This window comes from the organism of the source record quoted next, unplaced genomic scaffold (assembly GCF_019419815.1).
Source record: "Pyrus x bretschneideri cultivar Hongxiangsu unplaced genomic scaffold, Pyrus_bretschneideri_v1 Contig24, whole genome shotgun sequence".
NCBI lineage: Eukaryota > Viridiplantae > Streptophyta > Magnoliopsida > Rosales > Rosaceae > Pyrus > Pyrus x bretschneideri.
In genome coordinates this window covers 2,605,909-2,633,273 of record NW_025999546.1, presented here as the reverse complement: position 1 = coordinate 2,633,273, position 27,365 = coordinate 2,605,909, and the positions used below count along the sequence as shown (strand labels likewise).

Genomic DNA, 27,365 nt, shown 5'->3' with positions numbered 1-27,365 from the left:
TTTATCTTATATTGTGGGGTCCAAATTCTTTACTAAACAATACTTACGAATAAAATATATTACAAGATCCAATTTCCTAACTTGAAAAGGTAACAACTGACCTACACAAGGTCAGTTACTACTTTATTTTGCTAAATGGGTTGCTATCTCCATAGGAGGGATGTTTTTCTACATGACAGAGTAAGTTTTAGTTTGATACCTAGTTGGTACTTATTTGTAGATGCTCTAAGCGTTATTTGGTAATAAATACGTTTGCCCTAATTAAGGTACAAAAATGACATCAACAACCAGATTATAGTTGGTTTGACCTAAATAGGATTGTAGTTGATTTTGTAGGATTGAAAAATATTATTGACCTTTTGATTATGATTTTCAACTAATTAAATAGATATATATATCCCATGATTTCGAGTTTGAACAAAGAAGTTGAAAACATTAGGGGAAGGTGCATTATGATGATTCTACAAATCCCCTAAATATTCCCAAGTTTTCACAAAAATAAAATGAAAAAGATTATTGGGTTATCTGACCCAAATCACGACCCATGGGTACTTTTACAGATGAACTGTCCAAACCGATCACCTCAATTGAAATGGATGAGTTTGGGTCGATTATAATTTCAAAAGATGAATAATGGGTTGTGGCCCGGGCACCCGCATATGAACTGGTTGATGGACGGTTTGAAAAATCCCACAGACGGAGACCAACCCACCAGTGTAATATAGTTCATAGTTATGTTGCATACATGTCTAAATTTAATTGGCCCACAAACATCATTGCATCTTTCCTCCCTTTTAAAATCCAACCCGTTAAATTCATTCATAAAATGCATTGCATATAGATACTCAACCCGTTAAATTCACCCCCCAACCCAACCAAGAAGGAATTGGGTGGATTGGTCTGTCTATTGTCTTGGACGAAAATGGTTTGAAATAATTTAAAACCGAGGATATTGGGTAGGCCACTAGTTTTGGGTCGAAACTGAGCCGAGTCATCCGATGCCCACCTATAGTTGAACTCACTCGACCGAATTAGCTTAAGAATGATTACGGTGGGTTAGTTTGTCTATTTTCTTGATTGAAAATGAATTTCATCAAAACCAACTCGAGCTTATTGAGTTGGCCAACGAGTTGAGATCTAACTCGACTAATCCACCCCATGCTCAACTTAATCTACGGTTATGTTAAGAAAATGTACGCATTAACCTAAAACTTTTCCGGCTAGAAAGTCACGTGCATGCTTCCCAATCGAAACACCATCCATCTTGGCGCGCAAGAACCTCGAAATTCCAAAAGCAATTCGCAAAGCCAGGGTTTTAGATTAGAGTCTAAAACCCCCAAAACCCAAATGGCGCTTTCTGCCCTATCTCTATGAAGCCCTCAGTCTCCCTCCACCCCCCTACCATGGCCCTAGCTTCCGGTCTCCGCTTGTCTTCCTCCATCCTCCGCTACCGCCTCGCCGCCCCGCTCAACCCGACCCGACTCTCCGGTCTCCGCCACAACCTCTCGGAGCTCCGCTTCCTTTCAGCATCATCCTCCCGCCCCAGGACCCGCGTCCGCCCAATTAAAGCGACGCTCCTTGATGAACCCCAAAAGGAGGACCCCCACGAGGGGCAAGATGGGAACGGGAGTGTGCTGGTCAAGGACACAGGCGAGAATAGCAAAAGGATTGTCCGTGTTGAGCTCCACAAGGAGGCCACTGAAGCCTACATGGCCTACGCTATGTCTGTCCTGCTCGGCCGCGCCCTGCCTGATGTTCGTGATGGTTTGAAGCCCGTGCACCGCCGGATTTTGTAAGTGTTGTTTGCTTATACATTGTCTGGTTTCTGAGAGAAGTTGTAGGGAAAGGAAATGATTAATAACCCTAGTAATTTTTGGCATCTTAACTAATTATTAGTCAGAGACTCAGATTGATGCTTCATATTCTGCATTTCTCTCAAACTACAGGTATGCAATGCACGAATTGGGGATTGTGTCACGGAAACCGTTCAAGAAATGTGCTAGAGTTGTTGGAGAGGTTATTGCTATTCCGAGACCTTTTTGTTTCTTTTATTTGAACCCCGGTATCTTTACATTTACGCTTAACATATATCGTGACACTTTAATGCAGGTTCTAGGAAAATTCCATCCCCATGGAGACACTGCTGTGTATGATTCGTTGGTGCGAATGGCTCAGGTAAGTGTATTGAAACGTTTGAATATGTTCTTTCTTCATTTTGGGTTTCCTTGTGTGCCTGTGTTGTTTTTTTTTTTTAAATATTTCTTTCTGGATGACATTGTAAGTTTATTGAAAAGTGTAATCACAATATATATTGAGAAACAACTGTGCTCAACGTTTGATGGAAAAGAGGATTTGGAGAATTATAGTGAAGTTGGGGTTGAGGTGTTATTGGGAAAAAAGTCAGATTTTGGTACTCACTTTTGGCTTCTGTGTCATTGAGTTTTGTTCTACGTTATTTTATTATGTAATTGAATGGAAATCAGGCTTGCAATTTGTTGTTTTTTGTTCCGATTATGAGAGAAAGTGTACTGTTTCCTTTGCTGTTCAGGTTATGTTGACGTGTTGTTTTGGTGGATAACCTGTCCAGTATATGTTATTTTGTTTTTTAATAGAGTTTTTTCCCCTGTTGGCCATTTACACTAAATTGGAAGGGTGCGGTGCCTTGTTCAATCTTAATTTCTTCATACAGATGTAGCTCTGTGGGTTATTTTTCCTTCTGCTCTTGGTGGATTTCTTATGAATTTTTTTTTCTTACCAACAAACTCGCACATCTTTGGTATTTATGGCTTGAAAGAAAAATAGATTTTGACGGTAGAATAATCAATTTGGAGAACAGAAGCTCAGCGTCATTGATAACTTTTTGAATGTACAAGAAGGGCTACACCATCCTTTGCTGCATCTTTTGATTTTCTCTCTTTATGTATATTAATTTCTGTATGCTAGTACACTTGGGAATGTCCCCTTAATGTCATTACAATAAAATGCCATTACTTAAGGAAACCTCGTTTCCGGAAATTCCAGCTTCTGGAGTATACTGATTTTTCTTGTTAGTTTTCTTTTTCTTTGCTGAATTCTGATGTGATCAAACTGTAATTAGCTAAATTAAGCGTTCTGATTTCCTTGAATAATAATTTTCCAGGATTTCTCCTTACGATTCCCACTAATCCAAGGGCATGGGAATTTTGGTTCTATTGATGCTGATCCTGCAGCTGCCATGCGTTACACGGAATGCAGATTGGAAGTATGTCCATATGCTTTAGTTACCTTGAAACCATATTGGTTCTTACTGGCTATTCTTATATTTATGATATTGGAATGAATATTAAGATCTTTATCATACATGTTAACTTCAGCAATTGGTCAACCTCCCCCCCGGGGCGATTATGCATGTATAAGAATGCTGTGATAATTTTTAAGTGTTTGAAAAGGTAAAAGATCTTGATCCAGAGTGTTTACTTTATGTCCGTTGGATTGTGGCAGAGTGTGAACACGTTGCATTTTGGTGGAGTCTGGATACATATCCAAGCAGTCTGTGAACCATTATTCAGAAGCATTTTCTTTTTTTGTTTTTGCTTTTTCCATGACCACCTCTCTTGCCACATAGCTGGTTGTCCAAGTAAATGTGTCATCATGAATAGTTTCCATCATCAATAATACTCTTTATTAAAAGTCATTATTCAGGCCCTAAAAAATCTGTTACCGATAACCATTAAAGTTATGACATGATATTGTAGTAGGCATGCAGATATTTAGGATGCATTACTCGTTCAATCAGTCAGTCCCCTTTCTCCTATAGGCTTTGCATTTGTAAGGAATGTATTCATCTTTAGCAATAATCATTAATATGGTTTATTTTTGCAGGCACTGACAGAAGCAATGCTGTTGGCAGATTTAGATCAAAATACGGTCAGAGCCGTTCATTATCTAGTCGAACAGCTAATATACTTGCATCATTAATATGTTTGTGCACAATGTGAATAACGTGATGCAGGTTGATTTTACTCCAAATTTTGATAATTCACAAAAAGAGCCATCAGTTTTACCTGCTCGACTTCCAACTTTATTACTGAATGGTGCTTCTGGGATTGCGGTAATTTTTTTTAAGATTTCATTGTCCTTCATGATCCAAAGCTGCTGCCTCTGTTATGTTCTTGTTCTTCTTCAGTAATTCTATATTCGCATTGGTAAATCTATTTTCAGGTCGGCATGGCAACAAACATTCCTCCGCATAATCTTGGGGAATTGGTAGATGTTCTTAGCGTGTTAATTCACAATCCAGAAGCCACGGTAAGTGGTGAAATTTTCTTTTCTCTTTTCTTTTTCATGTTTATGTTTAGGTATATTACAGTTATTCCTTGAAGTTCTGTTGTACTTTAAGTTTTCAATTGGTTCATAGTGCATGTTGATACTTATAAAAATGTGCTGTATCCTTCAAATGACTACACAATGTGTTGTTCGGGAAAAGACTTTCATTGTAAATAACAAAATTGAGTCCGTTAACAAACCCAACTGTAACAGAGCTCGACCTTCTCTTCTTTTATCTCCAGCGACATTATTGTTTCTATCTTTTCCTCATGCACTTCCATTCCACCGACAAGGTTGATGGATATACTTTCAACCTATATCGGTGCAGGAACCCTTGTTCTGTCAAACAAACTTTTAACCTATTCTCCATTCAAAAGTACTACTTTTGATTTGTAGAAATGCAGCAATTACCAATATAACTATGGGCTATAATGGGCTTTGATATCTTTCAAATTGCTCTTGAAGTTGAGCCATTTATTAGGATGATTTGAAACTATGATATTAAAGCATCTCAATTATTGTGCCATACAAATTAATGTTTAAGCATGACTATAGCATTGCTGTCACTTTTCTTCATTGAAGTAAGAGGTTTCATTGGGCATATTCTGAACCCTCGATTTAACTAAAGAGAACTTTTATTTCCACCAATTCTATTTTGTTTTTGTGGTTTCTTTATTCTCCCTTTCATTTTGGCTTTTGAATTTTTGACATTTTGTTTTCCCTGTGGTAGTTGCAAGAATTACTAGAATACATGCCAGGACCCGATTTTCCAACTGGAGGACTGATCATGGGCAACCTTGGGTAAGTGGGAACCGGTTAATAATTTGCAATTAGAAACACGGTCTATTGTAATATGCTCTGATGAAATACGGATAGCATCCTCCTTTTAATAGCTCTTTCCTTGGTTTTTATTAGTTCTTATCATTTTCAACGCTTTCGTTTGAATAGTTTGATGGGAAGTGGTGATATGCCTTATATTACACACTTGCTCCCATTTTCATGGGGCCATATTGCTATGTTTGTAGTTTGTATACTGACAGTTTTATTACATTTTCTGAATAACATAGAGAAGAATAGTGTACTACTGTGATTGAAGATATCAAATAAGTTTATGAGAGAAATATAGGAATGCCATGGTCGCATAATTATCCATTTTCTTAGCTGGCTGCTTCGTTATGCATTCATTAATTTTTGGATATATGCTTATTTGTTGAAGAATCTTAGACGCATATCGAACCGGAAAAGGACGTATTGTTGTAAGAGGGAAAACTGATGTTGAATTGCTTGATTCTAAAACAAAGAGAAATGCAGTTATTATAAAAGAGGTAACTATCTTGGTCATTTCATAGTTTGCACTAAATATGCAGTCTTAGTTTTCATCAAAGGGTTACTTGTTTTATTGATTGTGCTCTGCGAATAAATCAGATCCCTTACCAAGCCAACAAAGCAGCTCTTGTGGAGAAGATAGCGGAACTTGTGGAAAATAAGGTGACATTCTTGCAAGTAGCAAACGATCATTTAAAAAGTGCTGAATTCTTCACTTAAAGTAAAAAGTTCATACATTGTTGTTAACTCTTATCGCCTTTTTATTTCTTTTCTTGTTTGCCCTTTCTTTAATTATTTTTTTCTTTTTCTCCCTTCAGATTTTAGAAGGCATAAGTGATATTAGGGACGAAAGTGATCGTTCTGGAATGCGTGTAGTTATTGAGGTATGAATTAGTTTTATGCCGTGTGCTGCTCTGTGTAGCTTGTAGCCTTTAAATACAAACATGCTTAAGAACTCACATGCTTAGGGAAATTTAGTTTGCAAATGGTTCTGCAGTTCTTGTCAAATACTAAAAAATTATTCTGCAATTGATAATGATCTGTTCGCATCCTTCTTTTCAGCTCAAGCGAGGATCCGACCCCTCAATTGTTTTAAATAATCTCTACCGCCTCACATCTCTTCAATGCAGTTTTAGCTGTAACATGGTGGGGTGAGTAGTTTCTTTCTCAATAACTATGAATGTAGGTAGAGAGTTAAATTTCTGGCTCTTGGTTCTTGACTGGTGTATAGAATTTTTTTCAGGAACTGTTATTAGCACTCCAAAAATCTCATTCTACACTCCTCACAAGTGTATTTTTCTTTCGAATAATTGAAAATTTGGAGTGCAAAATGAGATTTTGGAGTGCCAACAACAGTTCCTTTTTTTGCTTTACAGCTCTAGCAATTTTTTTTGAGCTAAAATTGAAACTTGATTTTTTTTTTCTTGAAAGCGATGATTTTTACTCAAATTTTATGACTTTAAGGAACATTGGAACTCCTATTTGTACATTAATTTCATAACAAAAATGAAATTAGTCTATTGTTGTTGGATTAAGTTATTTCTGTCAAAACCTGTAAAACAAATATCTTAAATGCTGTAGTGGTTTAAACACAAAGCCATCACTTCAGGGCCTAGGGCCTTTGGGTTCTCATTGTATTTGTTTCAACGTTGTTGGAACTTTTGGAGGCAAATTTAATGAAAGCTTTTGTAATGTCACAAGGATGGGGTGATAAATGCAACAACCAACTAAATATTTGTCTTTTTGCAAAATGAGAAAGGTTCAATCCAAAGTAATGCGTTTTGGCCATTAAGTTTGAGATTGAAGCAGGTTTTGGGAGATACAATCAGACAAGCACAAGGTAGTTAAATCTGTGAAGTTGTGGAACACTTGTCGACCATGCTTGCATGCATCAGATGGCTGTAATCTGCCATTAGTTCTTCATTATAAAGCAGGAATATCAGCGAAATATTGTTAAATATTTTCGATATGAAAAATAATCAATGTCATATCTTTGGACCTGACATCTTCTATTCTTGTATCATTGGGAAGTTGTTTAGAACCAAACTGGCGAAGTGTCCAATGTAGCCTTTATTGCATTGTCACACAATATATTAATAAACAATTCGATGGGCTGATTTCTTCCTTCTAAATGATTCTGATGTTCCTGAACTTTGGTTTTCTCCTTATGAAAATTACATTGTATTTTCTTGATTAAACTTTCCAGCGCACATGATCATCACATTACTTGGATTTTCATTTAGTATTTTTTACTATTCACAGTATTCATAATGGGCAACCTAAGCAGATGGGTCTAAAGGAATTGCTGCAGGTACCTATGTTTGGACTTTATAGTATGCATGCCCAAGCATTGTTCCATTTTCTCACTCATTCATATAATATTAATTATATATTATCATAGAAAATAGAATGCTTAAACAAAAGTTTTCTTCAAAATTTCTCTTCGAAAACCTGACTGTTGGTTTGGTTTATTGATGGTAAATTCTTTTAAGAAAATGTTGATTCCTTTTTCTCCTTAAGAATTCATTAATGCTAATTGGGTGACGTTGTTCTTTAAAATAGGGGTGTATGTTGCTTCATTAGTGGATACTTGATGGTTGAATTTATTTCGGTTTCATGGTTTTACACTGAGGGCATGCATACTTAACGGAAATGGAAAAATGAACCAATAGGAGAGCTTAAAAATAGAAAAGTAAGGAGGGGAATCAGATCAACCAGTCCTTCCTAGTTGATCTAATTCCTTATGTTTAGGTATTTGATTATGGATTTTAAGGAAAGGTTTGCACTTTTCCGATTCCTTGCGTGTAAGTACATGCAAGGGAAATTAAGAGTGAAAATGATCCCCTTAACCATATTTTAGTAAACACTGGTAACTCAATAATCAAAGTGATTCAAATTCCTATTCCTTATATGTAAACTCCATCCAAATGTAATTGAATCCAATACATAGTAGGTGGGCTGGTCCCTCGACAAATTATACTTACATTAACAGCAAACATTCTCAAAATTCAGAAATATTTCACTTGTATGGGTTGGGTAGTTCAGATTCTTGAGGCTGCTGGTTGTTCAAGTTATTCGCCATTTAGTTCCCGTGCTCCTATTATAAGTCTAGTCAGCACAGCAGTCATTGGGAAGTCTAGTCTGATTTGAATCATTTGATAGATAATGATTTTGCAAATATTTTATGTAACTGCTTGGATAGATTTTCTTAACTCAAACCTATCCTGTTACTGTTTTTCATTTACCTTTATTCATTTTTTGGTTCTAAAGCATGCAACTAATGGTTGATATTTGGTTCATCAATCCGAATTTGGCTCATCACTCCTAAGTATTGATGATTAATCTATTTTCAATCATTGTCTTATAGAGAGTATCATATTCTAGCATTAAGATATTGGTACTTGTCCTGATGCAAGGTTCTCAATTTCTTAAATGTTAAGGCTGTGCTTAATATTACTTTGTTTATTAAATGTTGACAGGCATTCTTAGACTTCAGATGCTCTGTTGTTGAGAGACGTGCTAAGTTCAAACTTTCACAAGCACAGGACAGAAGGCATATTGTTGAGGTACACTACTCTTTTTCCTAATTCTAATGAATTTTATTCTTAAGTTGTAATGATTATAATGGGGTTTTTGGACATCCATGTATGTGGTTGGATGTGTGCTTTAAACCACAGGTGAGAACTTGGAGAAGACTTCATTCATATTATTCTAGCTTGTCTTTATGCACTTGTGTGTCATCGTTCATATGTATGTTCTTGTTGACATAGGGCATTGTTGTGGGCCTTGATAATTTGGACGCGGTAATTCATATACTAAGGGAAGCTTCGAGCAATGCAATTGCATCAGCTGGTTTAAGGACTGGTAAGTTCCCCTATGTTTTTGGGTTTTCTCTTATCTTCAACTGAAGTAGATAAGTCATGCTTGAAAAGAACTGAGACATGATATTCCATCATTGTCAATGTTTTAAAAGGCTCGCCTCAGGGCGCGCCTAGGCGCCCTCTGAGGCTGGGTGAGGGTTGCAGCCTCTGTTTTGAGGGGGTGGGCGTAAGGCGTCGCTAGAGCCGCCTAGGTGGTGGAAGGCAAGCTCAGGGTTTTATTTATTTTTGTATTTTTTTAACTCCCAAACCCAAATTTTGGGTAGGGTTTTAACTGCCTCATACCTCTTCCTTGCACTATCGTCTCTCTGCCTTTATATTTTTATTTTTATTTTTTATATAATGGATGTGTGTTGTCTGCTTGCATTGTTATGTGTGCGCTCATTGTGATACATATAATATAATATATGTATATATATGTGTGTGCTTAGGGTGATTATTGATTCATAATCTTCTTCTTCTTTTCTTTTTATTTTTATTTTTATTTTTTTTAATATAATATATGTGTACGCTGTGTATATATAAAAAAATTTAGGTCGCCTCACGCCTCATGCCTCACGCCTAGGCTGGGCTATCCCTCGTACGCCTCGCCCAAGCCTTACGCTTTTAATACAACTCTGTTTTTTGGATATTTAATTTTTGCGGTGTTCATGTTTTCTTCCTTATGTGGTGAGACTTACCTTTGCTAAGATGATAATTTTTTGGCACTTACTTGGGGTTTAGTGCAACAAAAGTTATGGACCAATTCAACCAGTCAGAACCTTTCAGTGAGCTTTTATTTTTGTCTAACTTGGTTTTTAGGGGTAAGGTTTCATTTTGTGCCTCACTTAGCAAGACATTTTCTGAAATAGGCTAAAATTCCAATTCAGTAACAGTTAATCTAATCATGTTTTTCAATTTTTTTATTTCACGTTTCCTTGATTTCTGGGGTTTGGCATTTATTTTCTTTGATATTTGGAGTTCTATCATCTCTGCGATGTGAACTTTTTAATCTGTATTTGGTCCATAACCTTATATGTTCTTTCATTTTTCTCAAATGGATATCTTAGCTTAATCAACAGTGGGTAAAATCTGCTTCCCAAGCTGAAGCCACATAATCCTGAGTCTCAGTCCATTGCCAATTGATTTTGGGTTGGATGCGCTAGTTTTAAAAGTGCCCAATAATTCATGAAGCCATATATGTGTCTAACTGCAATATATGTCAACTTACACCTTAGCTGGTTTCCAAATTTCCTTATTCCCACTAACGGTGAATATTTTTTTCAGGTTTGTTTTCATATCATTTACTTAATTGTGATGGCTGTTTTTCAGCAGTAGGCGTGGTTAAAGGCACTAATATTTTCTTGTATTCTCTTATACAGAGTTCAATCTTTCTGAGAAACAAGCTGAAGCCATATTAGATATTAGCCTAAGAAGAATTACCCAGCTTGAGGTGCATAACAGTTGTAGCCATTCAAATGCATTTTTTGATTGCTTAATGAGGGGCATTGCTCCTTAATTTCGTATCCTGTTCTTCATATATTGTGCAGAGGAAAAAGTTTGTAAATGAAAGTGAATCGTTAAAGGAGCAAATTTCAAAATTAGAACAACTATTGTCAAGCAAGAAATCCATGTTACAGGTAAAAATATAATTCCATTTATTGCGTGTATTGAAAAGGTTTATCTGCATTTACTTATTTTCCAGTCACATAGTACTAGGATGTTATTGATTTTCCTCTTATTTGCTAACCTCCCGTGCCCTACCTCTGCCTAATTAGGCTAAGGTTATGGCCCAGTTGGACTCATGTTGTCCCCATTATTATGAAATATTTATGAAACATTCTGCACTGAAAAAAAAAAGAAACATTTATAAAAGATTTATGGTTCAGATTGAATTACAATGCTTTTTTCTTTCTTTCTTTCTTTCTTTCTTTCAATTAGTTGATTGAACAAGAAGCAAACGAGTTAAAAAGCAAGTTTTCCAGTCCGAGGCGTTCTGTGCTAGAGGACAGTGATGGTGGCCACGTTGATGACATAGATGTTATTCCTAATGAAGAAATGCTTTTGGTACATGCTAATATCATCTTTTTCATGGAATTTATAGTTTGGCCATTTGTTTCTTTCTTTAAGTTTTCTTTGCATATAATTTTCAGGCCTTCAGTGAAAAGGGCTATGTTAAGCGGATGAAACCTAACACTTTCAATCTTCAAAATAGAGGAACCATTGGTAAATCTGTTGGGAAATTGAGGGTAAATGATGCAATGTCAGACTTTATTGTTTGTCGTGCACATGATCATGTTCTATACTTTAGGTACTTCTCTCCCTAACTTTGTCTAATGATTTGAAGGATTAACATTTGGAACTCTCTATATGTACTCGAGGACTTATAAAGTGGTATATTTAGTATCATAATGTGGTGCGGTCTGCTGCTTTTCATGTTGATGTTAAAAAAATAATACTTCCTTTGCTAAAGGGGTGTTTGGAGAAGTAAAATTAGATCCAATACTTTTGTCCTTATCATTACCAATGTTATATATCACAACGGTTAGTTCACATCATTCAACATGATGAGACACTAAGGCCCTATATCCTTTTTGTTGTTCCAACTGGAATTTTCTTCACCGCCACCATGTAGGAGCTTAGGAATCATGAATACTTTGCCAAATCACGTGCATGATTTTTCTTCATTACCACAATGCCACCGCATAGGAACTTAAGTATCATGCACACCAAACATACTTAAATTGCATACTGATCTCATTCCCTGGATTGTTCATAATTGATGGTATAAAGTATCAGTTAACCACTGGCTCACAGCCCACACTGTTGTGATTTGGCTCGTCAAAATAAGGCCAAACAGGTTTATGTTTCCAATCGGTGTTGGGAAAGGATAAAAAGCAATATGCACAGGTTTTTCCCCATAAGAAGTGGGAAATAGGTTTTTTTTGTAATCCATATCTTTCTGGCCAAGGAATGGGAAACCTTTCTCTTGTTACATGAATCCAATTCTCATTTCATCCAGCAAAAGCCATCGTTTTCTCAACAATGTCTTTGTTCAATCAGGTTAGGATTAGGAAATAAGTTACTTTTCCCTATTCTAAAAGGATTTAGGAATCCTATACTCGTAAGGCTTGTAACCATCCGTCTATGTACTCTAAATAGGCTTGTTGGGAGTTGTTTATTCACATGAACATTAGAGAGAATACAAGGGCAGAGGATATCTAAAGCAAGGTTATGGGACTTAGCATAAGGTTTTCACTAAGTTCTTGTAACTGAGTTGTCATTCTCCATAGTGCAAGTGATTTCTCAAGAGAGATCGGAGTATGCAAAGTTCGCCGAGCCGTGCTAAATTCTTTTTGTTTGCGTGTTGCGTGTCTACCTTATGGTTCATATATTCGCATAGCATCATCTTATAAGTTTGCATAACACCGGAGACTATTGATAAACAAGATCATCTAAGAGGGATTAAAATCTACACACACAAGATGTTGCATAAAACATGTCAATCATGTAACAGATTATTAATCACAACCTACAGCTTTCCAGTTAACATTGAAGGCTAGAACTGAGAAAGCTGATTGTATACAGATTTTGAGACATGCATCCGTCTTTTAGCTTGGGTTCTATCGCTTTTAATATGCTCATTTTTGCTATGTCTAGTCTCCTTACTATTTCCCTCGAACCAAGTTTTTATTGTCTGGCACTTCATATCACAATACTCTATATTTGTGTTAGTTCCCCATCTGGTTTGATTTTAAGTATGGATTAGTTCCTTGTACTGGTTATATCAGGGGCATCATGACATTCCCCTATGCATCTAATTGTTCACTGTCGTCATATAGGATGTCAGAAGTTAAAAAACAGTCATGATTTTCAAAGGTTTCCAACTTGTTCTGTATGCATTTACTAATTATAACCTACTTTATGCCGAACCCCAGCAAATATCAAGTTGTTGAAATATATTGATAAATCATCAATGGACAATCAATAATGTAGATTTGACATTCTGTAATGTTAATTGCTTTTACTCGTGTTTGTAAGGGTGTCACTTGGCTGAAATCTTTTCTTTATAGATAGTTGTATTTGATTTGGGAGCTCCTAATCCTAAAAGACTGCAAACCTAGTTCTTGGAGTCATGCTCTATGGCCTGCCCATTGAAAGTTATCAAAGAATTTGCTGTTGTACTTTTATTATGAGTGAACTTTCTATCTGGTTCCAGAATTAGAATTGTGATACATTTTTGGTGATGGATGACTTACAAAAGTTATTTACAGTGATAAAGGAACAGTTTACTCTGGTCGTGCGTATAAAATTCCTGAATGCACCCGCACAGCTGCTGGGACGCCATTGGTTCAGGTAATTTACCTTTTACCTTTGGCTTTTACTAATCAATCCCTCTTTTCTAGACATTCATTTAAAAGTTACTTATGATTATCATTGTTTTTACACTGGAGCCAGATCTTAGCACTGTCAGATGGTGAAAGGATTACTTCTGTTATTCCTGTGAGTGAATTTGCTGGAGATCAGTTTCTACTTATGCTTACAGTGAATGGATACATCAAGAAGGTCTCTTTGAGTTCTTTTTCGTCAATCAGGTCAACAGGAATCATAGCAATCCAATTGGTTCGTTCTCTTTTTTCTGCTTTTGACTTGATTGCTGGTCATCCATAAAATTTTCTTTTGGCTCACAGCTCATCATTTCTGTGACAGGTTCCTGGTGATGAACTAAAATGGGTTCGTTGCTGCACAAACAATGACCTTGTAGCAATGGCTTCTCAGAATGGAATGGTCATCTTAAGTTCCTCTGGTATTGTAAGTATACATCAATTTCCTTCTCGTTCATACATTCATTTGCAGTTCAAACCTATATAACTTACTTTAACTACTACTAAACTGTTAATACTATTTTATAATTACTAGTAGTACTACAACTATTTTTTTTTTCCGTCTCTATGAGGCAGCAATGTAGTTATTCGTGACCATTGAAAGAAGATCGTTTCTTTTTTTATTTAAGTCCAGGACTTATTTCTGATCATTGTTTGCATGAAACATGATTGCCACATTGCAACAGCAAAAATCGGAGCTTGCAAAACTGCTAATTTATATTTTACTTTGATGCAAAACTGCTACTTATATAAGGTGGTTGTAGGCCTGATTTTTGGTTGGATCGGATAAGAAATACATGTTTCCAATTCCAATCTTATTGGAATTGGAATTTAGGAATTTCATAGACTCATGCCGAATCCGGTATTTTTCTGAATCATATTATTTTGGAATTTCAAAACTTATGGGAGTTGTATGACTTCATCTATACCAAGATTAAAAAAAAACAATGTCATCTTAATGGCTCTCTCCACATAATATTAAATTTTATAGTTCTCAAATTCTCATTTTTTGTATTAATATATTCAAGGGAGTTGTAATTGAAAAAATAGTTACATATTTGAGTACGTTGTATTACAAATCCAAAGTCAATTATGTACATGATTAAGTGTATGCAATAGATGCAAGTTTCGAATTTTTGGTTTTTCGGTTTTGGGTATGAATCGGATATTCCTATCCAAGTTGCACCCCTAGGTGGTCGAGTAAGGGTAGAAACAATATGGTTAATTTACACTACATTAAAATAAGTTTGGATATGATAGGTAATCTTAAGTAAGATTAATCATATCATATAATCTTTTAGAAAGAAAGATACAGGATATGAGGATATACATGTGGTTCCCAATAGAGTTCTAAAAAAATGTTACCCTTGATTGATTTTGTTTTCTTGTTCACATATCAATATTGTTATATCAACTCCTGTAGTTTGCTTGTATGTACAGAAAGGAATGATACAAATGACCGCAGAAGTGGAGTGCAATTTTGAAATTTTATGTCCTTAACAAAATTGTATATACTTTGAAAGTGAGAAAATACTTTAAAATTGTTGACCAAAAAAGAAAGTACCTAAATGATTTCAGGATTTCAATGCTAGGATTGTGTGAACAGTTTCTAGAAGACTTATGTGAGTCATACTTATGCTACTTCTGGATATACTGGTAAAAAAACTGGCTAAAAGTTGTTTTATGTGAGTCATGCTTATGCAACTTTCAAGAGATTCAGGTAAACCAATTTCCCTATGATTTTTTTTTTTTGGTAGATGCATCTGCATCGTGATTACCTTTGATCAAAGTCATCCATATGTTATGTCAAAGAGCTTTATAGTTTATAGCAGTTGAATTTGGAGTTTGGTTGTTATATCAGTGTTTTAATTACTAGATAGCCTTCATGGACTAGCTTTATATCTTTCTTTTTTTCGTTATATCGAATGACAAGTGATGCCAAGGGCTGTGCCATTACTGTTGCTTAGTTCAAATAGAGGTTGGGGAAGTTGTAAGAGTTCTTATCTGGGAATTTCTCGTCATGTCTAATGTGAACACTCTTGAAGGGAAGATCAATCATTTATCAGTTTGTTTATCTCCCTTGTTCTTTTGTATTTATATTTTTTTTTCCTGGGGTCATCTTGTATCTCCCTTGTACTTTTGTACCCTTTTATGTTTAAGTGTAGTGTCCAGCATCTTGCAAGTCCCAAATCATTGGAACTAGTACAGGGGTAGGTACTATCTGTGCTCCAATCGTGGTCATTCAATAGAAAAATTCATCACAAAATTTATCTAATAATTGATGTAAAAATCCCTGAAGGATATCTTTACTTACCATTTTGCATCTTTTCATGTTCTGTACCAGATTCGAGCACAAGGGAGAAACACTAGGGGTGCAGTGGCCATGAGACTTAGAGAGGGAGATAAGATGGCTAGCGTGGACATTATACCAGCAGCTATGTGGAAGGACTTGGAGAGGGTGTCTGAAGCTCCCCAAGACACGTAATTTCTTTAGCAATAAAATGAGTTGTTTCTAGCTTGTCATTAACTAATTGTTGATCAGCTTGATACTTGACTTTAGGGGTGCTGGGTTAGCTTGACTGACCAAAACCTAGTAATAAAATGTGCTTTTTCCTGGATGTTTGGGTTACTTACCCAGTCTGAGTGGCTTCTCATTTATTATGGAAAGGAGAGAATGTTGACAGTTTTGGGCAATCTGTAGTTAGAAAGTGGAAGTGATGGATGAGTGGAATTGAAGGCAAGTTAGATGAAGAAATAAAATAGACCTAATGTAGGTAGGAATTGCTTGGCAAAAAATCGGAGGTAGAGTCATTCGACATGAGTCGGTTATTTGAAATAATTATTCTCTAGAGGCAGTGCAACCAGAATTATCTGATATGTTAATGTTATGTTTTGTGTTAATTTTTCCACAGTACTAGAAGTCTGAAGGGCCCGTGGTTGTTATTTGTGTCCGAGAGTGGATTTGGAAAGCGTGTTCCCTTGAGCAGGTTTCACTCCTCCCGCTTGAATAGGGTTGGTCTGATAGGGTACAAGGTATGCATATGATCATATAAAATCCTTTGTTGAAAAAGCTTTGTTATCTGTTGTTTGTCTTCGGCTTTTGGGCTCATTCCTTCTTCGCTGCTCTTTATTAGTTTGCCTTAGAGGATCGCTTGGCAGCAGTTTTTGTGGTCGGGTTCTCTGTGGCAGGTGATGTTTGTAAATTACTTTGTAGTCTATTTTCTGATGGCTACGAGTGTTCTCATGAGTTGTTTTTAACTTAAATTTAAATTAACAGAAGATGGAGAAAGCGATGAACAAGTGGTTCTAGTAAGCCAAAGTGGCACAGTCAACAGAATTAAGGTGCGGGATATTTCAATACAGTCCCGCTATGCGAGGTAATCTTCAACTTCGGTATTTTCTTTCCTTATATTCTGAAATTTAGATTTAAATACCAGTATGATGGAACAATAGGATTTGCATGTGTTAAAATGTCAAACCCTTGTTCTCTCTTATTGTAGCCATGGTTGAAATTGTGCCAGTTCACATATTTTATATCGATATACACGTTTTCAGGGGAGTTATTTTAATGCGGCTTGATCATGCTGGAAAGATTCAGTCTGCTTCGTTAATGTCAGCAACGGACGAGGAGCCTGAGGAGGTAGAAGTTGAAGCTGCCGTACATGGCTAACTGCTAACCTTAACAAGTGAATAGCTCAATTGGAGGATCAACTTGTAGCGCCAACCCTTTTTTTTTTGTTTTGGCCGGTGTTTTGGCGCTAATCAATCGTTTTGTTCTGGCCGGTTTTTGTGGCGCTAATCAATCGTTGTGTTCCGGCTGGTTTTTGTGGCCCTATTCGATCGTTTTGTGTTGGCCTGTGTTTTGACGCTATTCAATCGTTTTGTGTTGGCCGGTGTTTTGGCGCTAGTATGTATGTACAGCAGTACAGGTAAGCTAAGCAACAAATTTGGTGGCCGGTTTCTGGTGAGAAGGGTGACCAATTAGTAGCGCTAAACCCTAAACAAAGTTTCTCCACAGTTGTGATGTCCCTTAAATTGCAATAGTTATGTTTAATGGATATCGATATCGGTCGTTTGGTAAGGTGTCCTTGCTTAACCTACCCTTTTAACCATTTTCAGATTTCTAAATTTACCCTAGTGGTAAAGGACAATATTACCCTAGGGCAGTATGATTAACAAAGACATGAATTTAAGAAAACCAAACCCACCTTGGATAATAGAAATACTACATGTGGCCATAAAGTTAGAGGGCGATTTACATGGAATGTTTTCATTTTTTTTTTAGGGAATTTTAACGAAAAGTTCTCAGTATTGTTCATTTTAATGAAAAATTATATTTTTACATTAAAAAGTCAATCTTGGTACTATTTATTTTATCTTTTATTTTGTTCTTATCGTTAAAAGTTAAAGTTTTCAAATTTTTTTATTAGTTTTTCTTTTTTATTATTGCACCCTCGTCGAATAATGCATTAACATCAGGCTTCTCTTCCTAAGATTTTGAAATCTTACAATTGCATGAAACTCCACTAGACCTTTATCAAACTTCAGGGATTTATAGCTCCTTTAAAAACCTTTAAAATTTCAATTGGATGCAACCCCTTTAGTCTCTTGGATTATTGAATTGTGAAGGATGAAATCATTAGAAATCTTAAGGCAAGATTTCCTAATGCCTAGGAAACAAACACTATAAAATCTCTTTGAATCCATTAAAATTTCATCTTTCAGAATACTTAAAATCCAGTCATAATTGAATACATATAGGGTTCGTTTGGATGTGATTTTAAAATGACTGAAAGCGCCTTTAGAGAAAATATTTTTGAGTTTTAAAAGCATTTTAATTACTTATCCAGGATTTATTTGCATTTTTACTAAGGATTGATTCTAAAAATATTTTCGCCAAAAGCGTTTCCAATTATTTTAAAAGCACATCCAAATGAGTACATAGAGTTTTATGAACTACTTTGAAATTTAGAATAAATACAATTTGATTTCTGTAGAATTTTATAAACCCCTTAAAATCTTGCTTGAATACTAGTGGACTCCTATAAATTCATTTAAATCTTCATTAAATACATATGAATTTGTAAAGTCTTTTAAATCTCTTAAACTTCCCACTGAATACATGTCCCTTAGTCATTTAGTCAACGTTATTGAAATATAAACAAGGGTATTTAGACATTTTCAATGCTTTTATTTCTATCATTCATGTCTTTCGTATCGTTGTTTTTAATTTAGAATCCTAAATTTAAAATCTTTATATAATATCTATCATATCTAATTTCTTTATATTTTTAGTCATTTCTCATTTTTAAATGTATTCCTATCTACATATCTATTTTTAATTTTTATACATTCGTTTCAATTTTCAGCTATTAGATTAAATGTATTTAAAAAAATCGATGACTAAAAATTAACGAGCGTGTGAATATCATTATCTTCTTTCAATCCCATTCTTACGGAGGATTAGCACATACTATCACAGTGAAGCAGACGAGGAGGCAGAGGCAAACTCGAAAGAAAGAAGGGAAGGTCGAAAAATGGCGATAACACTCAACAGTGGATTCAAGATGCCAGTAGTGGGGCTGGGTGTTTGGCGCATGGAAGGAAAAGAAATCAGAGACCTCGTTTTCAATGCCCTCAACCTTGGCTATCGCCATTTCGATTGCGCTGGTATCCATCATCCTCATTCATTTTCTTTTTTGTTCATATGGGTTTGATTTCTTTCCTTTCATTTCATAATTTGTGATCTGGGTTCGTTCAAAATGCTCTAATTACACCATGTCAAGAGGGTTCCTTAGATTATTGGTACTTAGGTTTCGATATGAAATTATGAATTATATTGTAATGTAGCTCAATTAATTTGTGATTTGGGTTTTAGTTGCATCAACTACTTCTGGTAGAGTAAAAGCATTGTGTGTGCTTGATGTAGTCCCGACTCACTTCCGGCCTTTGGCATCACACTAAACCAAAGGTGTATTGGAATCACTCCGATAGGGAAATTAGAAAAATTCCGGCATCACAATGCCCTTCAGCCTCATGCTGAAGGTTCCTTGGAATCACTCCAGGTTGTTGTGCCTCGCACACAAGTAAGAAACCAGAATTTCCAGAATTTCTGTCACCAGCACTAATCTTAAAAGCTTACAAAGTAGCCCTTTTGATAGGCTAGTTGGCATATGAAATTGGAAAAATCCATATTAATATACGTAGGAATTCTAAAGACTAGCTTATGGCACATAATTATTAATATTGTAACATAGAGAGACCCAAACGCAAAGAACTTGCAGACTGAACTGCATTGATTACAAAAGAAAGTAAAGAGACTAATTTATTGAATTTTTAACTTGGCTCCTCCATCAGTGCGCGTGTGTGTGATGACTGATGATAAACATGCATGATGCATGTATTCGAAGTTCACCAAATTTAAGAAGATTGCATAGTAAAATTGAAGCTATTAGGCTTATAGCGCTTAGTAGCATTCTCCCTGGGGTGATTGCCAGTTACCAATTTGTGTCTGAACTGTATTTGGCCTCTTCACTGTGATATTGCCCCCACTGAGCACCAGAAGTCATGAAACAGTTTATTGTTCAGGTTTTGGGTTTGGCTTTTCTTGTGCTTGCTAAAACATTTGAATCTAGGTTCTACTCATTTTTGCCCTATATGGGCGGTAATTATTTGTAGCTTGTAGCACAACTTACCTTTGCGGTTGTAATATACATTGACGAGTTAATGCTGCTTTCAGCTGATTACAAGAATGAACCAGAAGTTGGGGAGGCACTTGCAGAAGCACTTTCGACTGGGCTTGTTAAGCGAGAGGATCTCTTCATCACCACCAAGGCTAGTTTACTTTTCAATCAAGATTTCTTTTTCTGCTCCAGTTCACTAGTTCATATTCTTCATTGTCCAGACTTTAAGCATTTATTTTTCTCCCTGTTTCTTCATCCTTAATGCAGCTTTGGAATTCAGATCATGGGCATGTGGTAGAGGCCTGTAAAGATAGTCTGAAGAAACTTCGGTTGGATTATCTAGATCTGTACCTTGTTCACTTTCCTGTTGCCACCAAGCATACCGGTATTTATTCTTGCTTTTCTCATGCTTTATGCAAAAATTCTCTGTATTATGTATATGTACTCCACTATTTTTGAAATCTTGTTCGACAATAATAGTGCATGATTGAAAACTGTGGATAACTAAAAAGGGAAAACAGTTTACATGCTACCAACTGATGTCTCTACAGCTTGGATGGTCAAGGACATAATTGATAAGTGGAAAGAAAATTCAGGGTATAACCTTTCCTGAGTTATCTAAGTTATCTAGCCAAACTCACTGCAGACTAAAAGAGTTCAGTAAGAAACAGAAAGCAATACTATTCCAATTCACTAATCCAAACCAAACCAGGGTTTAAGGAATAATTCTAAACTCAATGACTCGCTGAGGGCTGAGAGCCAAAGTGAATGTGAGTGATTTGGGAGGGACAGAAAGGACAAACTGATTAGGGTGTGTGAGGAGAGTGAAGAGAGAATCAGACAGTGAGGGGCAAGTGAGGCACAAAAGGTCGTGGAAAGGAGTTGATGAAGGTATTAGGCTTTTCTTTTCTATCGTGTTAAATAGGAATGGAATTGAAGTGGGGGAGAAATGTTAGTGGGTGCTCATTCTATTATATTGGGGAAATGGGCTTTCCATATGTTGGAGAACCAATTCAAGAATCAAGAGTACCAGACACGACCTTAGTTTCTTTTTCATGCATGCTGGCTTACAAATGACTTACTATTTCAAAAAACTCTATTGAGTTAAATGGCGGCTTGATGATTAAGATAAAAAAATATATGTTCATTCCCATCTTGAATTAGCATATGAACTGTTTTCTTTTAGTTTTCAAATTTCTTCATCCTTAAATTGATTATTGAATTCATCTGTCTATTAACTTACATACGTGCAGGAGTTGGTACGACTGGCAGTGCTTTGGATGAGGATGGGGTGCTAGAAATAGACACAACTGTATCTTTGGAAACTACCTGGCATGCTATGGAAGAGCTGGTCTCTATGGGTTTAGTTCGTAGCATTGGAATTAGGTGATCTTAAAAGCTTAGCTCATTCAATGACTACATGAATCAAAATTAATGATATTGTGTCTTTAGAGTAGCTATCCCTATTATTGCATATGCATTATTATTGTTTTAGCTATACAACTTAGGAAAATGTAAGTGAATGTGCTGAGGAAAATTGAAACCTTGTGTGTGTGCATGTTAAAATGGTAATAAATTTTTACAATTACAGCTTCAGTGGAGATTATATAGTCGAGTTCAGCAAGAGGTTAACTTTTGTGTCTTATTGCTTGTTGCTGCATGTTACAAAGTTACACATGATGTGCAGTTAGAGAAAGATTACAAGTTATAACGCAATATCACTAGGGTTTATGTCAATAAACCGGCATTTTCTGAGTTGTGGCCCTGCTTAACAACTTTCTTTATCTCCTTGATCAGCTTATTGCAATGTGCACTGCCCCTAGTGGAAGATTCCTATTTTTATATTCTGGTTTTTAATATCAATTCTTTTGTTTATGAATTGTTCTCTGATGAAACAATTAATTGCAGTAACTATGATATCTTTCTAACGAGAGATTGCTTAGTTTATTCCAAAGTGAAGCCGGCCGTGAATCAGATTGAGACTCACCCATACTTCCAGCGTGAATCTCTTGTCAAATTCTGTCAGAAGCATGGCATCTGTGTCACTGCCCACACTCCTCTTGGAGGTGCTGCCGCCAACGTCGAATTGTTTGGTTCAGTTTCATGTCTGGATGATCCAGTTATCAAGGTAAGCTTGTTTTTTTTCTTTTTAATCACTTGAATTACTAGGTTTATTTTCAAATTACTAGGAAAATAAATTAATTTTCTTTGCTAACAGTAAGATTTGTTTCCTCTCAATCACATTCCTCTTTTGTCAGAATCTGGCTGAGAAATACAAAAGGACTGTCGCCCAAGTTGTTCTAAGGTGGGGCATCCAACGCAACACAGTTGTCATCCCAAAGACATCAAAACTTGAGAGAATGAAAGAGAATATCCAAGTTTTCGACTTTGAGCTTACAAAAGAGGACATGGACCTGATTGGGAAGGTAGACAGGAAACACCGGACAAATCAACCTGCCAAGTTTTGGGGCGTTGATCTGTATGCATAGATTTGTCGGTAACTCCATCCGTGAGAGCAAATGCCTTGTGTTGGCAAAGAATAACAGAGTACTGGAGTCTGGAGCCATGTTTCTTTCTCCGAGTTGTAAACTTCAAGCTGGATCGTTCTTGAAGGTTCAGTAGATGAGTTAGATAAAACTCCACAAACTCCATTTATCTATCGAATGAACCTACTCTTTATAATGTCATTGTTTTCCCTTGCGTGTCCTCTGTTTGCATTTCGTATTTCGATTTTAAATTTGCAGCTCTACTTTCGTCTTGAAATAGTCGAAGAAATTGTGACATGGTAAAGAATTCTCCGGTTAGGACTTGGGAGTTATCAACTTAAGCTGTTGGAAAGATTTAACATTTCTTGCTATACTATGAGTATTCCCTCTTGTTTCTGTAATATTTCTCATTCCTGAACACAAAAGTTGGACAGAAAGAGATGTCGCCGCCACCGATGTTTTAACTCGGCGGCTTAATGAATTGAACCATTTTTTCCATTCCATTTTCTTCCACTTTCTCCCCAACCAAACAGGCCATAGCTAAAAAAAAAATGACATCACAGCCATATCACCTAATGAATCACTAACCTGAGAAGAAGATTGCACGATCAAACGCTAAACGCTTCGAAGACAGTCCAGGGATATTCAACTTTAGATCACAGGCAAAAAGATTGAGAAATTCTTGCATTCAAACTCTCATTTACAAAACTGTTTACAACATTTGCCAAAAGTAAAAATAATTAAAACAAATCCCATGGTTAAAGCTATAAACTTTATCACAAACAAAGAATGATTAAGGTAAACAAAGAATGAAGAATGAGGGAAAAAATTAAGCTGATCATAAAAGTATCTACGTAATGATCAAACTTACTGGTGGGAACCAAGTGGACAGGTACAGATGATGTCAGTTTCTGGCAGCGCGATGGCTCCATCAAACGCGAATGAGGTTACGTAAAACAGGATACTTGGCAGGTTAGGTAACTTAGGTTTTATGTTTCAGCTTCCTCCAAGACATTTTTCGAAGTTGAGGTTTCCCTACTCTCTTCACTATCCTTGTGTTTGTCATTCACTTCTGTTGGCCCCAGTTTTGCTTCAAGAGCCTCTGGGGATTTGCTGCTGCTTTCACTAGGAGTTACTTTTGCTTCAAAATCCTTTGAGTCTTTGCTGCTCGCTTCCTTTGGCCTTACTTTTGCTTCAATATCCTTCGGGGATTCGTTGTTCACTTCCTTTGGCCCACGTTTTGCTTCAATATCCTTCAGGGATTCATTGTCCACATCCTTTGTCCTGGTTTTTGGTTCGTGATCCTCTGGTGGTGTGCTGTCCACTTCCTTTGGCGCAAGTTTTTTTTCAACATCCTTCGGGGATTTTCTGCTCAGTTCCTTTGACCCAAGCTTTGCTTCAGGATTCTCTGGGGGTTTGCTGCTCACTTCCTTTGACCCTTGGCTTGTTTCACAGTCCTCTCGGGGTTGGCTGCTCACTTCATTTGTCCCAATTTTTGCTTCATGATCCTCTGGGGGTTTGCCGTCCACTTCCTTTGGCGCTAGTTTTTTTTCAACATTCTCAGGGGATTTTCTGCTCGGTTCCTTTGTCCTAAGCTTTGCTTCAGGATCCTCTGAGGTTTTTCTGCTCACTTCCTTTGACCCTTGGTTTGTTTCAAGATCCTCTCGTGGTTGGCTGCTCACTTCATTTGGCCTGAGATTTGCCTCAGGATCCTTGGAGGTTTTGCTGCTCGTTTCTTTTGACCCTAGTTTAGTTTCACGATCCTCTGGGGGTTTGCAGGCTTACTTCCTTTGGCCCTAGTTTTGTTTCAACAGCCTCTGGGGTTCTTTTGCTCACTTCCTGCGGCTGAAGTTTTGCTTCAAGATCCTCGGTGGGTTTGCTGGTCACTTCCGTTGGCCCTAATTTTGCTTCAACATCCTCTGGATGTTTGCCGTTCAATTCTACTGGTCCTGGTTTTGCTTCAACATCCTCTGGGTGCTTGCTGCTCACTTCCATTGGACCAAGTTTCTCTTCAGTACCCTTGACTGCAGATGTTAACGATCTCACATCTCGAGCATCTGCTAATTGACTGGATGAAGATGCCTGCCATGTAAACATGAAATGTGCTCATCTTAATTAGCATATCATTGTTTTTAATTTCCATTAAAATTTATGTCCAACAAAAACGCAACCAAAATACGAAGAAACTCACCTTTCTACTTGCTCCACCCGTTTCTTTAGATCCTCCGCAGATGCTTCCTTGTGGATAGTTTGAAGAATGAAAAGCAAGTGAGAATGGAGATCATCCGAACGATGTTGCTCAACTTTACAGTGTGGTACAGGAGATTGACAACCCACTGCATAGAAAGGACAACTAACAAGCTTCATTGGACAGACAGTAATACAATGTCTGTCCATCTCGCGTCTCATGATGGTACTGGAGCAGTTTTGTTCACATGGAATTATCTTGAACGGGCAAATTGAATCATGTTTCTCCATGTGACTGGCACAAAATACAATAGTACAACCTTCATTTGTGCAAGTCATAGACCTAAAACTGCAGCTTGAAGCATGCTCGGCAAGCGCTTCTGAAGAGTTAAACTTCATGTTGCAGTGATGTTCATTCTTGAAGTCGACATTCTTAAGCAGAGTCTGTGCTATTGCTTCTCTTTTATCAATCAACCAAAACCCGTTTATTTCCATCTCTTGAACGAAATCATCTATATTATCTTCTCTTTTTTCACTTAGCAGCCATCCTGTAACCCGACTAAACAGATTTCTCTTGGAACTTGCAAAGTCATCAACAAAATCAGAAATGATGTCATACGGATGATCAGAGACTTGTGCATCAGTCCCACCTTCTAAGATAACAGACTCCGCTACAAAATTTTCGCTTCTCTGAGTAATGTACTCCACCATTTCCTTTCTGAGATCAGCGGCCACTGAACCAGCAGTCCTGAAGATATCACCAGATGTGTTGTCAACACAAGCTGTAGCTAATCCAGGGATGAACACTTGAGCTATCTTGTAAACTAATTCTGTGTCGTAAAGATCACAATGAAACGAAGGACCTCCATCCTTCCCGTCTTCAATCTTTTCCGGTTTGAGTTCCACATTACTTGCAGGTAGATCATCAATGGTTGACAATTCCTACAAACAATTTCATCCTTTAATACACCAAATTAACCAGTAAGTTCTATTTTCCAACAGAATGTTCAACGAACGATTTTGAAATCGAATTCTTCATCCTCAAATTCAAAACAAAAAACCAAATCCTTTGATTTTTCACATACAAGTAAATTACATTACTCTTGACATTATATTCTCCTAAACGCGTTCAAAGATCAACATCTGTCATTCATAAAGCTTATCTACTCTTTACAATTCATATCAATTACGATCATGATTTCCATTTACCAGGTAATGATAGTAAGAAGAATGAAAAATCTGCTGCCTGCTGGGTGCTGGCCAATTGAAATATCACAAATTCCTTCTAGACATATATAGCACAACTTACTGATTGCAAACAATTCAGGGAACTTTAACGAAAAGCTCCCGGTACTATTCATTTTAACGAAAAACTACATTTTTACACTAAAAAGTCAATCCTGATACCATTCACTTTACCTTTTATTTTGTCTTTATCATTAAACTCAAAGTTTTCAACCCTTTCATTAGTTTTCCTAACAATTTAAGACTAGTTTTGTAAAGAAAGGCATGATTTGTATTACCTGCATCATTTTTGCAATGAAGGGGTTGGAGATGTGCTCAAAAATCTTCTTCTTCTTCAAAGGGTGCCTCCTTCACTTGTGTGTGGATCCATCATTATGCAATGCCCAATGCCAACGCCGATACCCAGAATGAAAATTCAATAGAATTCAACAAACAAAAGTAATCATTCGGAAGGGACGGGAAGGGAGGGTTTGCTACAGATGGGGAAGGCAAAGGTAAGTTTCTATGGATGACATTGATGGTTCCACGTAAAAAAATGAATAAGTAAACTATTTTCTTCTTGTCTGGTTTGGGAATTCCGACGAGGATGGGGGAGAAAGTATTTATCTTTGACTTTTAAAAACAAAGGAAAGAATCACATGTCAGCTTTTGGAATAGGATCCTTTTCTGGGCAAATGCTCGGGATCCTCATGACCAACCAAAACAGACGTTTAGATTTTGATCCAACGATTATAATTATTATAATTTTTAGAAGAGTTCTCTGTTTATAGCCGTTAGATCAAAATTCAACGGCCCGTGTTTGTTGGTCATGAGGATCTCGAGCATTTGCTCAGGACAGGATCCTATTTCCATCTTTTTATGGATAAAATCACCAAGTCACCACAGTACCAACAATTAAGTAAGGGTAACGTTGTTAAAGATAAAATTTGCAAATTAAATGATTTAGTGCTAATATAGATGAGCACATTTATCAACAATAATCCAATCATCCAACTTCCATGTCATTTTGTTTACAAATTTAGTCTCTTTAGCATTACATGTTTGGTAATCTTATGTCATTTAGTTTATAAAATTTCTTCTCTCTAGCATTACCCAATTAAGAAAGGGTAATCGGGAAACCAAATTTTTAAGCTAAATTTTGTAAACCAAATGATGTAGATGTTGATGATTAGACTATTAAGTGTTAATTAACGTGCTTATTTTTTATTGGTGACATATTCAAAGAGTTAAAAAATGGAGATCAACCATCAACAATTAAATGTGGTTTACAAAATGCAATTTTAAAAAATATACCAGCTTTTGAAACGTACACTTTGGTAGAAATTTGATGAATTGGTCTACTAGATTATTGTTAGAACGAGTTTGTTTGACTTCATAACTTTAGCCTTCTGA

The 27,365-nt window shown here is 36.5% G+C and overlaps 3 protein-coding genes across 3 annotated transcripts; 2 read left to right on the top strand and 1 right to left on the bottom strand.

Moving 5' to 3' along the window:
- The first annotated feature begins 1,247 nt into the window (after positions 1–1,247).
- On the top strand, positions 1,248–17,482 carry LOC125478264 (DNA gyrase subunit A, chloroplastic/mitochondrial-like). Its single transcript, XM_048586310.1, has 27 exons — positions 1,248–1,792; positions 1,947–2,016; positions 2,110–2,175; positions 3,140–3,241; positions 3,862–3,906; positions 3,992–4,090; positions 4,201–4,287; positions 5,036–5,106; positions 5,522–5,630; positions 5,731–5,793; positions 5,949–6,014; positions 6,193–6,281; positions 7,393–7,441; positions 8,610–8,696; positions 8,901–8,994; positions 10,370–10,440; positions 10,538–10,627; positions 10,929–11,054; positions 11,141–11,298; positions 13,262–13,343; positions 13,446–13,610; positions 13,698–13,799; positions 15,717–15,853; positions 16,285–16,405; positions 16,507–16,561; positions 16,650–16,749; positions 16,928–17,482. Exons 1-27 carry the CDS (start codon positions 1,371–1,373, stop codon positions 17,040–17,042), a joined length of 2,841 nt encoding a protein of 946 aa, XP_048442267.1. The 5' UTR covers positions 1,248–1,370; the 3' UTR covers positions 17,043–17,482.
- A 1,337-nt stretch (positions 17,483–18,819) lies between these two features.
- Positions 18,820–22,761, top strand: LOC103946127 (NADP-dependent D-sorbitol-6-phosphate dehydrogenase-like). The gene is made up of 6 exons (XM_048586368.1): positions 18,820–19,042; positions 20,112–20,206; positions 20,323–20,440; positions 21,309–21,441; positions 21,964–22,183; positions 22,314–22,761. Exons 1-6 carry the CDS (start codon positions 18,910–18,912, stop codon positions 22,542–22,544), a joined length of 930 nt encoding a protein of 309 aa, XP_048442325.1. The 5' UTR covers positions 18,820–18,909; the 3' UTR covers positions 22,545–22,761.
- A 769-nt stretch (positions 22,762–23,530) lies between these two features.
- LOC125478355 lies at positions 23,531–26,572 on the bottom strand. Its single transcript, XM_048586502.1, has 4 exons — positions 26,252–26,572; positions 24,733–25,670; positions 24,301–24,609; positions 23,531–24,233 (listed from the first exon to the last, which is right to left on the bottom strand). Exons 1-4 carry the CDS (start codon positions 26,258–26,260, stop codon positions 23,531–23,533), a joined length of 1,959 nt encoding a protein of 652 aa, XP_048442459.1. The 5' UTR covers positions 26,261–26,572.
- Between the last annotated feature and the right edge of the window lie 793 nt (positions 26,573–27,365).

Bases quoted from the DNA above. Each gene is read 5' to 3' on its own strand.
- LOC103946127 (XM_048586368.1), top strand. From the start codon at position 18,910: ATGGCGATAACACTCAACAGTGGATTCAAGATGCCAGTAGTGGGGCTG. The intron at 20,207-20,322 runs GCTAGTTTACTT...TCCTTAATGCAG, and splicing joins ATCTCTTCATCACCACCAAG to CTTTGGAATTCAGATCATGG. The intron at 21,442-21,963 runs GTGATCTTAAAA...AATTAATTGCAG, and splicing joins GTTCGTAGCATTGGAATTAG to TAACTATGATATCTTTCTAA.
- LOC125478355 (XM_048586502.1), bottom strand. The intron at 24,610-24,732 runs GTGAGTTTCTTC...ATCTTCATCCAG, and splicing joins CGGGTGGAGCAAGTAGAAAG to TCAATTAGCAGATGCTCGAG. The intron at 24,234-24,300 runs GTGAAACTAAAC...GGCAAATCTCAG, and splicing joins CTGCAAACCCCCAGAGGATC to GCCAAATGAAGTGAGCAGCC.
- LOC125478264 (XM_048586310.1), top strand. From the start codon at position 1,371: ATGAAGCCCTCAGTCTCCCTCCACCCCCCTACCATGGCCCTAGCTTCC. The intron at 3,242-3,861 runs GTATGTCCATAT...TTATTTTTGCAG, and splicing joins ACACGGAATGCAGATTGGAA to GCACTGACAGAAGCAATGCT. The intron at 8,697-8,900 runs GTACACTACTCT...TTGTTGACATAG, and splicing joins ACAGAAGGCATATTGTTGAG to GGCATTGTTGTGGGCCTTGA.